Raw genomic sequence first — 12044 nt, 5'->3', positions numbered from 1 at the left:
TGATGGGTCGTCCTTCAGGATAGATTGTAGATCCTTGATGATGCGTTGGAGAGGTTTTAGTTGGGGCCTGAAGGTGATGGCTAGTGGCGTTCTGTTATTTTCTTTGTTGGGCCTGTCCTGTAGTAGGTGACTTCTGGGTACTCTTCTGGCTCTGTCGATTTGTTTCTTCACTTCAGCAGGTGGGTATTGTAGTTGTAAGAATGCATGATAGAGATCTTGTAGGTGTTTGTCTCTGTCTGAGGGGTTGGAGCAAATGCGGTTATATCGTAGAGCTTGGCTGTAGACAATGGATCGTGTGGTATGATCTGGATGAAAGCTAGAGGCATGTAGGTAGGAATAGCAGTTAGTAGGTTTCCGATATAGGGTGGTGTTTATGTGAACATCGCGTATTAGCACTGTAGTGTCCAGGAAGTGGATTACACAAAGTAAAACTATTTCCCCATGTTATTTCTCCACCCCACCCCACCCCACCCCCCACTGTTCCTCAGATGTTCTTGTTAACTGCTGGAAATAGCCTACCTTGCTTGTCACCATGAAAGGTTTTCCTCCCTCCCACCCTGCTGCTGGTGATGGCTCATCTTAAGTGATCACTCACTTAAGTGATTACAGTGTGTATGATAAAACCCATTGTTTCATGTTCTCTGTGTGTGTGTATATAAATCTCTCCTCTGTATTTTCCACCAAATGCATCCGACGAAGTGAGCTGCAGCTCACGAAAGCTTATGCTCAAATAAATTTGTTAGTCTCTAAGGTGCCACAAGTACTCCTTTTCTTTTTAATATAAAATATAGTAGCTATATTCAGGGTTTTAGTGCTGCTAATATGATCTAATGCCTTCTCTTCTCACCCAAGTGAGGCTTTTATTAAGGAATTTAAGGCATGTTGGTGAACAAGCTTAGGATGCATATTCCAACACTAAAGAGAAGCATGAAATATTGCACGGAAGGTATTGTAAAAGAAGATGAAGGTGTTATGAAGGCTGAGTGGAGACAAGGGTGCAAAGGTAGTGTAGACCTGGTTGAAGATGTAGGCAAGCACTGTCTGACATAGGGCTATGAAGGCAAGTACAAGAAGGTGAGCATGAAGAACAGCACAATGGGAAGCCAGGAAAGTAATGCAAAGAAGAGGATGATGTGGTTGAAGTGACAGACAGAGAGATGACTTTGACAGCAACATTTTGGATAAATTGGATAGGGACAAGGGAGAATGGTGGCATCAAGTTTAATGAGTAATGGAGGTAGTGGAGAGGGTCTAGAATGAAGGATAATGAGCCCAGCTTTGCCCACATTAAGTTTGAGATCATGGTGAGCCATTCAAGCTGACATATCTGAGACATAATGAATTCATAATGAAGATGAGAGATTTTTAGAGGTTAGCTCCTTCCCATTCACAAAACATTTTCAATATTGGTAAACTGAGAAATTTCAGATGTTCTGTGTATATTTTATGAAACTCTATTATCAAAAATTTGATTCTGTGAGAATTTTTGGACTTGGACTCAGGTGACCTGGGTTCAATTCCCAGGGCTGTCACAGACTTCCTGTGAACCTTGGCAAGTCACTTAGGATATGTCTACACAGCAGCTGAGAGGTGCCGTTACCTCCATGGTACATATACATGCACTAGTTCTGCTTGAGATGGCACCTAAGAATATAGTGTGGCCCCAGCAGCTTGGACTAGCTGCCAGAATACAGTCTCCCCCAACCTCCTGGGTAAGGACGTGGGTGATTAGGCTGAGTCACCACCCATACTGTTGTGGCTTTACTGCTGTTTTTAGATGCTAGCTAGAGCAGAGCTACTGCCTCTATATCTACTTGTGCTGGGAATTGCACTCTCAACTGCTGTGTACACATACCCTTAGCCTACCTGCATCCCAGTTCCTCATCTGTAAAAAGCGGGTAATAATACTTAATTTATCCCACCTTTGTCTGTTTATACTGTAAGCTTTTCTTACTATGTGCATGTATAGCATAAAGGGGTTTGGATCTCAAGGCTTCTCAGTGCTACTGTAATGCAAATTAATAATAATTACTAATAATTAGTTGTAACAAAAACCAAAATGCCTCAATTTATGATTTAATGAGATTTCACTTCACAACAAACGTTAATTTATAATTGTAGGAACAACTACCTTACTGTACCTACAAACAGAACAGGATCTTGAGGAATAACAGAAAGCTTTGTTCTTAGATTTTCCAAACTAATAGTACAGATATCAACATCGTCAATTAGGATAGTACCAGCAGTTGGTTCTACTAGTCGAAAGAGTGCAACTCCTAATGATGATTTTCCTGTAGGGGATAAAAAAAAATTATTCAGATAAACTTTGACTTTTATAAACAATGATGTAAAGTGCATTTTAGTCTCCCTGGAAAGTTCCAGGTTTGATATATGTGTGATCTGAACTCTGTTTTACTCACAGATCAGTTATAGCACAGTTCTCAGCCATGCAAGTTGCAAAAATGTAGTTGTCTGTACCGCTTCAATGTGTGTCAACACTTATACAAAGTGATCACTTTGAAGGTGAGAGAAGTTCATTTTCCATTCTTATTCATTTTTGGGCTCTCTGCTGAATGTGTTAACAAGTTTTCCAATAATGTTAATTATAAATGAAGGATACTTACTTGTAACCAGAGTTCTTCCAGAAGACCCTGTATATACCCATTTATGGGTAATGTGCCACCTGGTGGTGCCTAATGATAGAACCTTCTCCAAATAGTGTCCGTAGAGTACACATGTGCCGCCATCTCAGCATCCTCAAATGTTTTAAGGGTAATCTATACGAGGTGGTGGTGTGCCCCCTTCCACCTTGGTTCCTTCCACCACTAACCCAGAGAACCAAGGTAAGCCTCTGAGAAAAAGGGGAAGGTTACTTACTTGTACCCAAGTTGTGGTATGAATATGCAGAGTTGTCTTGAAGAGTTGTCTCCAATTACAAGTAGCCAACCTTCACTTCTTCTTTGACTGACTCTGAATATTCATACTTATGAGTAGTTTGGCACGCAGTGCAGAAATTTCAGGAAGAGGGAATAGAGTCCTAATCAGTGGTGAGCTGGAGCTGGTTCACACCGTTGTTAAATTTAGGAGCCCTTTTAGATCTGGTTGTTCTGCAAGGTTGTTCTAAATTTAACTGACCCAAAGTGGCACCTTAGGTGCCGACTCCCGGGGTGCTCCAGCCCTGGATCACCCAAGGGGAAAATTTGGTGGGTGCAGAACACCCACCAGCAGCTCCCAGCCCCACCCCCAGCTCCAGCTCACCTCCGCTCTGCCTCCGCCTCCTCCCCTGAACGCTCCGCTCCACTTCTCCACACACCCCCCAGGCTTCCCGCGAATCAGCTGTTCGCATGGGAAGCTGGGGCAGGCTGAGAAGCAAGCAGTGGCTTCCCGCTCAGGCCCAGGGAGGCGGAGGTGAGCTCGGGTTGGGGGATGTGAGGGGGGCCACCCGCGCCGCAGCAGGTAACCCGGGGTGGGGGGGGCACAGGGGAACCAGTCCCCGCCCCAGCTCACCTCCGCCACCCTCGACCTGAGCGGGAAGCTGCGGCCTGCTTCTCAGCCCTCCCCGGCTTCCCGCCGAACAGCTGATTCGCGGGAAGCCAGGGTGGGGGCGCGGAGAAGCAGAGTGGGCGGTGGGTTCAGAGCGGGGTGGTGGGTTCAGGGGAGGAGGCGGAGCGGAGGTGAGCTGGGGTCAGGCGCGGGGTGGGGAGCTGCCGGTGGATGCTCTGCACCCACCAATTTTCCCTGTGGGTGCTCCAGCCCCGGAACACCCAGGGAGTCAGCACCTAAGGCACCACTTTTGATATGATCAGTGGGGGGAGTGGCCACTCCCCCTCTTCCCCACCCAGCTACGCTCCCCCACCCCTAAGAGCCAGAGGGACCTGCCGGATGCTTCTTGGGAGCTGCCCTAGGTAAGCACCGCCAGCACTCCCAACCTCGCCCCCCGGCAGGTGCCTCTGGCTCTTAGGGGTGGGGTGGGCACCCACTACAGTGGCCCAAGAGACCCTCCTGCCCAGTTCTGTGGGCAGTCAGGGGACAGGGGAGGAGGGTGGATGGGGCAGGGGTCCTGGGGGGGTGTCAAGGAACATGGGGGGGTTGGATGGGGCAGGAGTCCCAGGGGACAGGGGTGGGCAACGACCCCCTCATGGGGTGAGGAAGGAACCCGTTGTTAAGATTTTGGCAGCTCGTCACTGGGCCTAATCAAATAATGATTGAAGCATGGCTCTACTAGGTCTGGCATCTGCTCTTGAAGCAAAATCCAAAGCATAATTTTTGGTAAAAGTACAATAGACTGACCTCAAAGTAGCAGCTTAGTTGATTTCTCCAATAGGAACATGTTTAGGGCATGTTAAGAGATGTTACCATTGTAGTAGTTGATTTAGAATGATACTTCCCAATAGCAGGCACAGGAACTGCCACTAACGTATAACATTCCATTATATATTGTTTAACTGTTCTGGAAATAGTCTGAATAGATACACTATTACCCATATGATTCTTAGCATAAGAGACAAATAACCTAGATGACTTTCTAAAACTCTTTGTTCTATTTAAATAATATGCCAGAATCTTTCTAGCATCTAAGGTATGTAACTCCAATTCCCCTTCATTAGCATGTGGTTTAAGGGGGAAAAATTAGGAAAAACAAATGAATAGTTTGATGGGTAATTCAGATGCTATTTTTGTAGAAATTTAGGATCAGTTCTAAGAACCACCTTGTCCGTATGAAAAATAGTAAATGATGCAACTGCCATCAGAGCAGACTTTTGATGCCCTAGATCTGTAAGTAGGGAGATCGTGGAGTTGATATGAAGTAGCAGGCGCTCACATGAAGAAGACTTCAGCAGCCAGTTGTCCAAATATAGGTAAACAAACATACCCTGCTTTCTTTAATGCACTGCTACTAAAGAGAGCCACTTTGTAAAGACTCTTGGTGCTGTAGAAAGGCCAAACAGCAGGACCTTGTACTGGAAATGTTGCTGGGCCATAACAAAACAAAGGCTCAGCTGGATTGAAACATTAAAAAACAGAACTTCCAAATGTACTTGTTCAGTTTTCTGAGATCTAAAATTGAAGAGAATCCCCCATCTTTTCTTGTACCAGGAAGTATCTTGAATAAAACCCGGACACCAAAGATGTTTGGGTATCTCTTTGACAACGCCTAGCAGAAGCAGTTTTTGAACCTGTGATAGAAGAATAGCCTCATGAGATAGTTCTCTGTAAAGGGAAGGATAGGGAGAATTGAAAGAGGATAGTTTTTTTTAATTTATATGGCATACCTCTCCTCAGTGATTTCTAGAATCCACTTGTCTGATGTAATAAGCCTCCAGTTGTTGATGAAAATGGCTAGCCTGTTTCCAAATAAAGGAAGGGAGGGATTGTCACTTATTGGTTCCTGACTCACGAATGCATCCGATGAAGTGAGCTGTAGCTCACGAAAGCTTATGCTTAAATAAATTTGTTAGTCTCTAAGGTGCCACAAGTACTCCTTTTCTTTTTGCGAATACAGACTAACACGGCTGCTACTCTGAAACCTGACTCTCGATCCTCGCATCAAATTTCAGGTCTGGTGTTCAAGGAAGATAAAGAGGAGGGAGCAGATTGTTTTGTCTCAGGTGTGTATCTAAAATACTTCTTCTTGCGCTTGCTCTGAGATGAAAACAAGCTTACTGATGCTGACATCTGTAATTTGAGGAAAAATAAGCAAATAACTGAGGTAAAATTGTCTCTGATAATGGAAACAAAGAGTGTATGGTCTCTTTCTGAACCAGGGATAGTGACCCAGTGAAAAAGCAGTGGATTTGCTATCTGTTAATTTTTCCAAAAATTTATCAGTCTTATTGCCAAAGATAGTGTCCCTCTCAAAAGGAAGAGGGGTATTTAATTTGGTATCCACAGCCAATGAAGAGGCACAAAGCCAAAAAGATCTCCTTAAGGTAACCACAGATGCCAGTGCTCTAGTGGAAAAGTGAGAAGCATCAGCTGAAGCCCTGAAAGCATGCTTCACATTTTGTCCCTTCATCAAAATAACATTTGCCAGCCCTCTCTTATTGTCTGGCAACGCCTGAACAAACACAGATGCCATGACCACCTGGTAATTAGCCATCCTAATACCAAGAGAAGAGGGGGGAAAAAAACCTTTCTTCGTCTCTCTGTCAAGAGTCTAATGGGCCTAATTGGACGTAAATTTATTACTAGCAGAGGGTGAGCGTGACAGTAAGAAAACCCGAAGTCCTGGGGTATCTCATACAATTATCTGCTTTTTCAGAAATACATTGACTGGAAGCAGGGGTTGCCCAAACAGTCCTAGTAGGCTGCAGGAGACCATCCACTATAGACAACCACATCGTATTCCAGAAGGCAGTCCCAAGAATGTCCAATACTGGGTGGAAGGTTTTCTCCATAACCACAGAAGGTAAGTTCAAAGTGGATGCCGTGTGGTCCACAAGGTCATGAAATTGCAAAGCATCCTCAGAAGAGACAATGCAGAAGCAACACCTACCTGCTCATCAGGTGACAAGTCACATCAAAGTCTGTATCCATCTGCTCTTGTTCTAAAAGAGGAGCTATCTCTATCTTCCTCTTTAGAAAACATGTCAGGCACAACTATCAGAGCTGAAGATAGATCTAGTGGAACCAGATCCAAGGTTGCTCAGCTCCTGGATCCTTTTCTGCTGAAACATCACCTCTCCATCCGTAAAGAGGATAACTCAAAATGTCCTGTGGTGGAACCCAACCAGGATTGCCAGTCCCTCCAGTAGCTGAGATGTGGAAAGATGCCCATAGGAGACAAAACAATATTGGAGTGGGGAATCAGGTCCCTTAATTCTTCATCTGCCTCCTCCACCTGATGATCTAACCTCAGATCTGCCATGGACCTCACAGAAGACAGCAACAGAACTGGGGTGAAGAGGGTGAAGAGCAATAGAAGGTGAGAAAGTTCTCCTTTGGGACCCTGTTGGAGTCCTAGGAGGAAAAGGCACAAATGGATCCAGAGGAAGACTAACAATCTCCTCTGCTCTTCTCCTTTTTCAGATGAAGAGGAGGCAGAACACTGAACAAAACAAGTCATCTGCCTCTCACTTAGATATGAGGAATGCTCAATGCAGGATTGTTCACTTCAGCCACCACAGTAAGAGACCTCTTTGGATTAAAGGATGATTCCAGAACAGCAGTGAGGAAATAGCTGGTCTCAAAGAGCTACAGAGTACCAGATCCTGGCTTCTGCCAGGTCTTCACTCCAAGCTGGCTGCTACCCAGACTCCTGGCTTCAGCTGCTCCCTAGGTCTCAGCTCCCCTCAAGGAGCACAGCAGCCGCCTGGACTCCAGGCAGGATCTTCCTGCTGGAGGCGAGAAGCCCCATGGGGCAGCTGGACTCCCAGTGGGGAGTGGTGGGGAACTGAGCGCCCTGGCCTTTAGCCTTCCACAGTGCACCTCTTTAGTCGGTGGAAGTGCTCGTCGTAAGGATGTGCACCACTGACCAGAGGAGGGTAGTGTGGACATCAGACACCACTGTAAGTCAACTTAACGTAGGTTGATTTAGGATTGCAGTGTAGACATGCCCTTAATGGCAGAACTGAGTCCTTTTAATGTAATGTCACAATTTACAGATAAACTGACTATAGAAAACCGTGAAATACCAAAAATATGTAATTATTTAGAATGGGGGGCCAGAGAGAAATCGGGTGGGGGGGAGACAAAATGGTGTATCTCACCAGAGCCTGTTCTTCCAACAATACCAATTGTTTCTCCACCATGAATGCTCATATTTAAGCCATTGAGAACCATAGGAGTGTTGTTTCTATATTTCATCTGGTAATCTTTAAATGTGATGTCCCCTCGATCTGGCCAGCCGTTGGGAGAGTTCACTATATCTGCACACTGGGAGGCCTCAGGAACACACTTCTACGAGAAAGGAAAAAAAGGAAAACATTTAATTGATCCACAAAGTCAACAGTTAAAGATTTCAGCAATATTTATACATGCAGTGGTCTTAAATGCTCCATTTAGATGTATTTCTTACCAAGATATATTCTTGTATCTGTTCAACAGAAGTAAATTTAGCTTCTATCTCAGTCCCTGTCCTTACACATACTTGGAGAAGTCCACTCAACTATTAAAAAAAAACACTTTAATGAAACTATTCATATGCATAAAGTTGAGCATCTGTCATAAATCTTTGCAAGAAAAGGGCCTAAAACAATAACAAACTCATTAATATTTATTTCAGCTTATGGAACTCTTCTGACCATTGTCCAGAGCTTCACAGGAAATTTCTTTCTATCTAATAAATTATGCATATGAGAGTGGTCATTTAGGGTGTGACTTTCAAAGGCACAAGGGAAACTTAGCCACCCAACTCCCATTGATTTTCAGTTTGATCTGAGTGCCTAATTTTCCTTTGTGGCTTTGAAAATTAATCCCTTACAGTCTGACCTTCAAAAGATAGGTGCGCAAATGTGTATCTAATATGTCTGTTTATTCAGCGAACACTCCATGCGGGGGTCTTGCTGTGGTGTAGTCCTTCCATGCCCACTCCAATGTTAGGCTATTAGGTACAATCTAGCCTAGAGCTGTGCTAATTCTCCATTCCTTTTGAGAAGTGTAAAATCTTCACACACACGACTGTATGCCAGGAGTTTCTCCCTCTCTTATTGGCCTTGTATGTTACAGGCATTTGAAAAAGTGTGTATGAACCACATAACAGCATACAGCCTTTGGAATTTACCCAGTGCATTGTGGGAAGTCACCTTCTATTCACTTCTATCTACAATAGCTCTAGTGGTGAATGAAGAGTGCATAATTAATGTAAAAGAGTGTTTTGGAGAATGAAATTGCACACAAGCTAATCACAAGCTAATGAGGTGATTTCAAAGCTATTACAGCTGCCTATGGAGTTTGCCAAGCTGAAGCGACTGGAAAAATATCTTTCACAGTTTGACATGAGGGTCCTGCGATTTTCTGGCCTTTCCGCTGACTGTTAGGAAATATTTGGTAGTCAACTCAATGTGTTATAAATATATTTGTATTTTCCATGACGTTTGAACTACCTCACATTTAGGAATAAATAATATTTTTTTAAAATTTATATTTTTCATATTTTTTAACATTTAAAATATTTTGGCAACACATCATTAATCCAGCAGTAAAAGTCATTGGGCAGTATTCAGTCATTGCACACTAACTTTTAATAGATGTCTGAGCTTTAAATGTTACGAGCAAAAGTAGTCGTCTAAGGTGACGACAGTTTAAAGTAAAAATGCAGAAACTACTTGTTGCTTCTGAGAGGTTCATTATTACTGGAAATATTTATATTACTTTATTGAAAGTAGAAAGGTTATGAAAGTAAAAACAACACTACCCTAAGTGTGTAAGAATGGGGATGGTTTATTGTGATTATTAAAGAAGAAAATAAAATTTATTTTCATTTGCCATTTAAAAAAATAAACAACTCCCATTCCTTTTTGTGCTTTGCAATAAGTTAGGTATCATTTTCTGTGGTAAATTCTATATAAAACTAAGGGATATTTAACATTCATATACTAAACACAAATGGTTTGGAATTATCTTCTGTGACAAAATTCCTCCTCTACCTTGGTGAGTCCTGTGCTTATTGGTGGATTTTGCTTGCCTCAGAGATTCACAGTAGCCCTCAGTTTGGCCACTTTCGTGGCTCAAATCTGCTGTTCATTCAGATAACCTCGTCACTGGCCAGCATGGGAAAAAAGAGTAAGAACAATCTCCGCAGTTTCTACTGATCCACTGTGTGGGTCGGGGAACAGCTCAGAGACCTTCCCCTCCGGTGGAACCTCTTGTGTTGGGTCCAGAGTTGGGAGGTTTGGGGGGAACCTGGGCCCACCCTCTACCCCAGGTTCCAGCCCAGGGCCCTGTGGACTGCAGCTGTCTAGAGTGCCTTCTGGAACAGCTGCGCGACAGCTACAATTCCCTGGGCTACTTCCCTATGGCTTCCTCCCAACACCTTCTTTGTCCTCACCACAGAACCTTCCTCCTGATGTCTGTCAATGCTTGCACTCCTCAGTCCTTCAGCGGCACATCCTCTCACTTCCAGCTCCTTACATGCACATCTCACTAACTGGAGTGACAGCCTTTTTAAACCAGGTGTCCTGATGAGCCTTAATTAATTCTAGCAGCTTCCCAATTGGCTACAGGTATCTTAATTAGCCTGCCTGCCTTGATTAGTTCTAGAAAGTTCCTGAGTGTTCTGGAATAGTCCCTTTATCTTACCCAGGGTAAAGAGACCTGCTTAACCTGGGGATAATATATCTGTCTTCTATCACTCTCCTGTAGCCATCCAGCCCAACCCTGTCACACTACTTATATATTGTGCAGTAGTACATGAAGACCCTAGTCAGAATCAGACACACACTCTGGTAGGTGCTGTACCAATGCATAGGAAGACACAGTCCCTGCCTTGAAATGTTAACAATCTAACTTAAAATAAGACATTACAAATGAGTTATTAAATAATTGAAGGTAAGGTGCAGTGAAATGAGGATGAGGTAATGTAGTTACATAAAATAGCTATGTGTACAACTTGAATCTGAGCTCTTTCCTAAATGTGAACTATTTTTTTCTCCCTGTGTTCTCAATTTTGCCATTCTTTTTCACGCTGGGTAATATCTTGATCCATTGATTTCAATATCCAATGTGCTATTTGCAAAGTAAAGTATTGCCCAGCATGAGTAAGGGTGGTAGAATCTGGCTTCAAGTGAATGTAATACTCATATTGCATTTTAGGATAAAGAGTGGGTAGAATAGGATATGTATATGCACTAACATAATTAACAGAGGTTAACCCAAGATACCAAACATTTATTTTTACCTGGATAATATAGGACAAAGCCAAGCCTTTTGCTGCAGTACTAATAAAAGGAGGGCTCAAAGCAACAAATAATGCCACAATGAAGGTTACCAAGGTCATGAGAATATCCGTTCTAACCGCAAACCAGCGTAGTGCATAATTAAACAACAGAAAATGGCTGCAGTTTTCATCATTTAGCATTTTAAACCTGAAATGAAAATAGATGAACGTTTTTGATAATTTAAAAGAGGTTTTGACATGTAAACACAAGTTCCATTCCTCCTAGTGAGTTGCTGATGTAGGTATTTTTATGATAATCTTCATGCATGTTTTATTCTACTTACTTAAAATATTATGCAAACACAGTTGAGTAAAACAGGAGATATCACAGCTTAGTATGAATTTGTCAGGAATTGATTTATATTGCAACATTTTTCTAAAGGGAGGCTTCCATAAATCCCATACTCAGAAGCAGAAATGATCTACTGTATCTGGACAAGACCCACAAATACTGTTAGGGCCAGACTGTGTACATATTTAGGAGCTCTGGGAGTCTAAAGGGGCCTTAAGGTGTGTGTAAGTGTAATTTATGTAATGTAAAGAGCCATCAGTATAAATGAGAATCAGACCTTTAATGCAGACGAGAAGTGTCATGGTTAACCTCAAAGTCCACATAACATGATGTAAAACACAACAGTGCTACATTGTGTTAAACATTGCATTAGTTAACCTGTGTTCTAACAAGATACATTTAGACACATAGGGAAAGTGGATGCTTCCCTTTGGAATTTCAGGGGCTATGAGTAGGGGCCTACCAAATTCACAACCATGAAAAATGCATCACGGACCGTGAAATCTGATATCCCGTGGAAAAATCTGGTCTTTTGTGTGTTTTTACCCTATGCTGTACAGATTTCAAGGGGGAGACTAGTGTTTCTCAAATTGAGGGTCCTGACCCAAAAGGGAGTTTCAGGAGAGTCACAGGGTTATTTTAGGGGATTGTGATATTGCCACCCTTACTTCAGCACTTACAACAGCAGTACCGCAACCCTCCCTACACTAACCTTGTGACCTCCCCACAACTCCTTTTTGGGTAAGGGACCCTCCAATTACAACACTGTGAAATTTCAGATTTAAATAGCAGAAATCATGAAATTTACAATTTTAAAAATCCTTTGACTGTGAAATTGACCAAAATGGACCATGAATTTGGTAGGGCCCTAGCTAT

General features: G+C 43.0%; 1 protein-coding gene across 9 annotated transcripts in view; it reads right to left on the bottom strand.

Moving 5' to 3' along the window:
• ABCC12 (ATP binding cassette subfamily C member 12) overlaps positions 1–12044 on the bottom strand; it is a 112229-nt gene that overhangs the window by 9378 nt on the left and 90807 nt on the right. For 6 of the 9 annotated variants that reach the window (XM_038368317.2, XM_043494932.1, XM_043494934.1 and 3 more), the window contains 4 exons: positions 10838–11024; positions 8018–8107; positions 7710–7899; positions 2132–2291 (listed from right to left, as the gene is read on the bottom strand). In XM_038368317.2, the coding sequence (XP_038224245.2) occupies positions 2132–2291; positions 7710–7899; positions 8018–8107; positions 10838–11024 (627 nt within the window). The remainder of the gene's footprint in view (positions 1–2131; positions 2292–7709; positions 7900–8017; positions 8108–10837; positions 11025–12044) is intronic. The other 3 variants (XR_006275077.1, XR_006275078.1, XM_043494930.1) reach the window with 3 other exon arrangements.

The sequence above is a fragment of the Dermochelys coriacea genome, chromosome 12, assembly GCF_009764565.3.
Source record: "Dermochelys coriacea isolate rDerCor1 chromosome 12, rDerCor1.pri.v4, whole genome shotgun sequence".
Lineage (NCBI taxonomy): Eukaryota > Metazoa > Chordata > Testudines > Dermochelyidae > Dermochelys > Dermochelys coriacea.
Note: the sequence above shows the minus strand (reverse complement) of the source record. Positions and strands in the feature narration are given on the sequence as shown.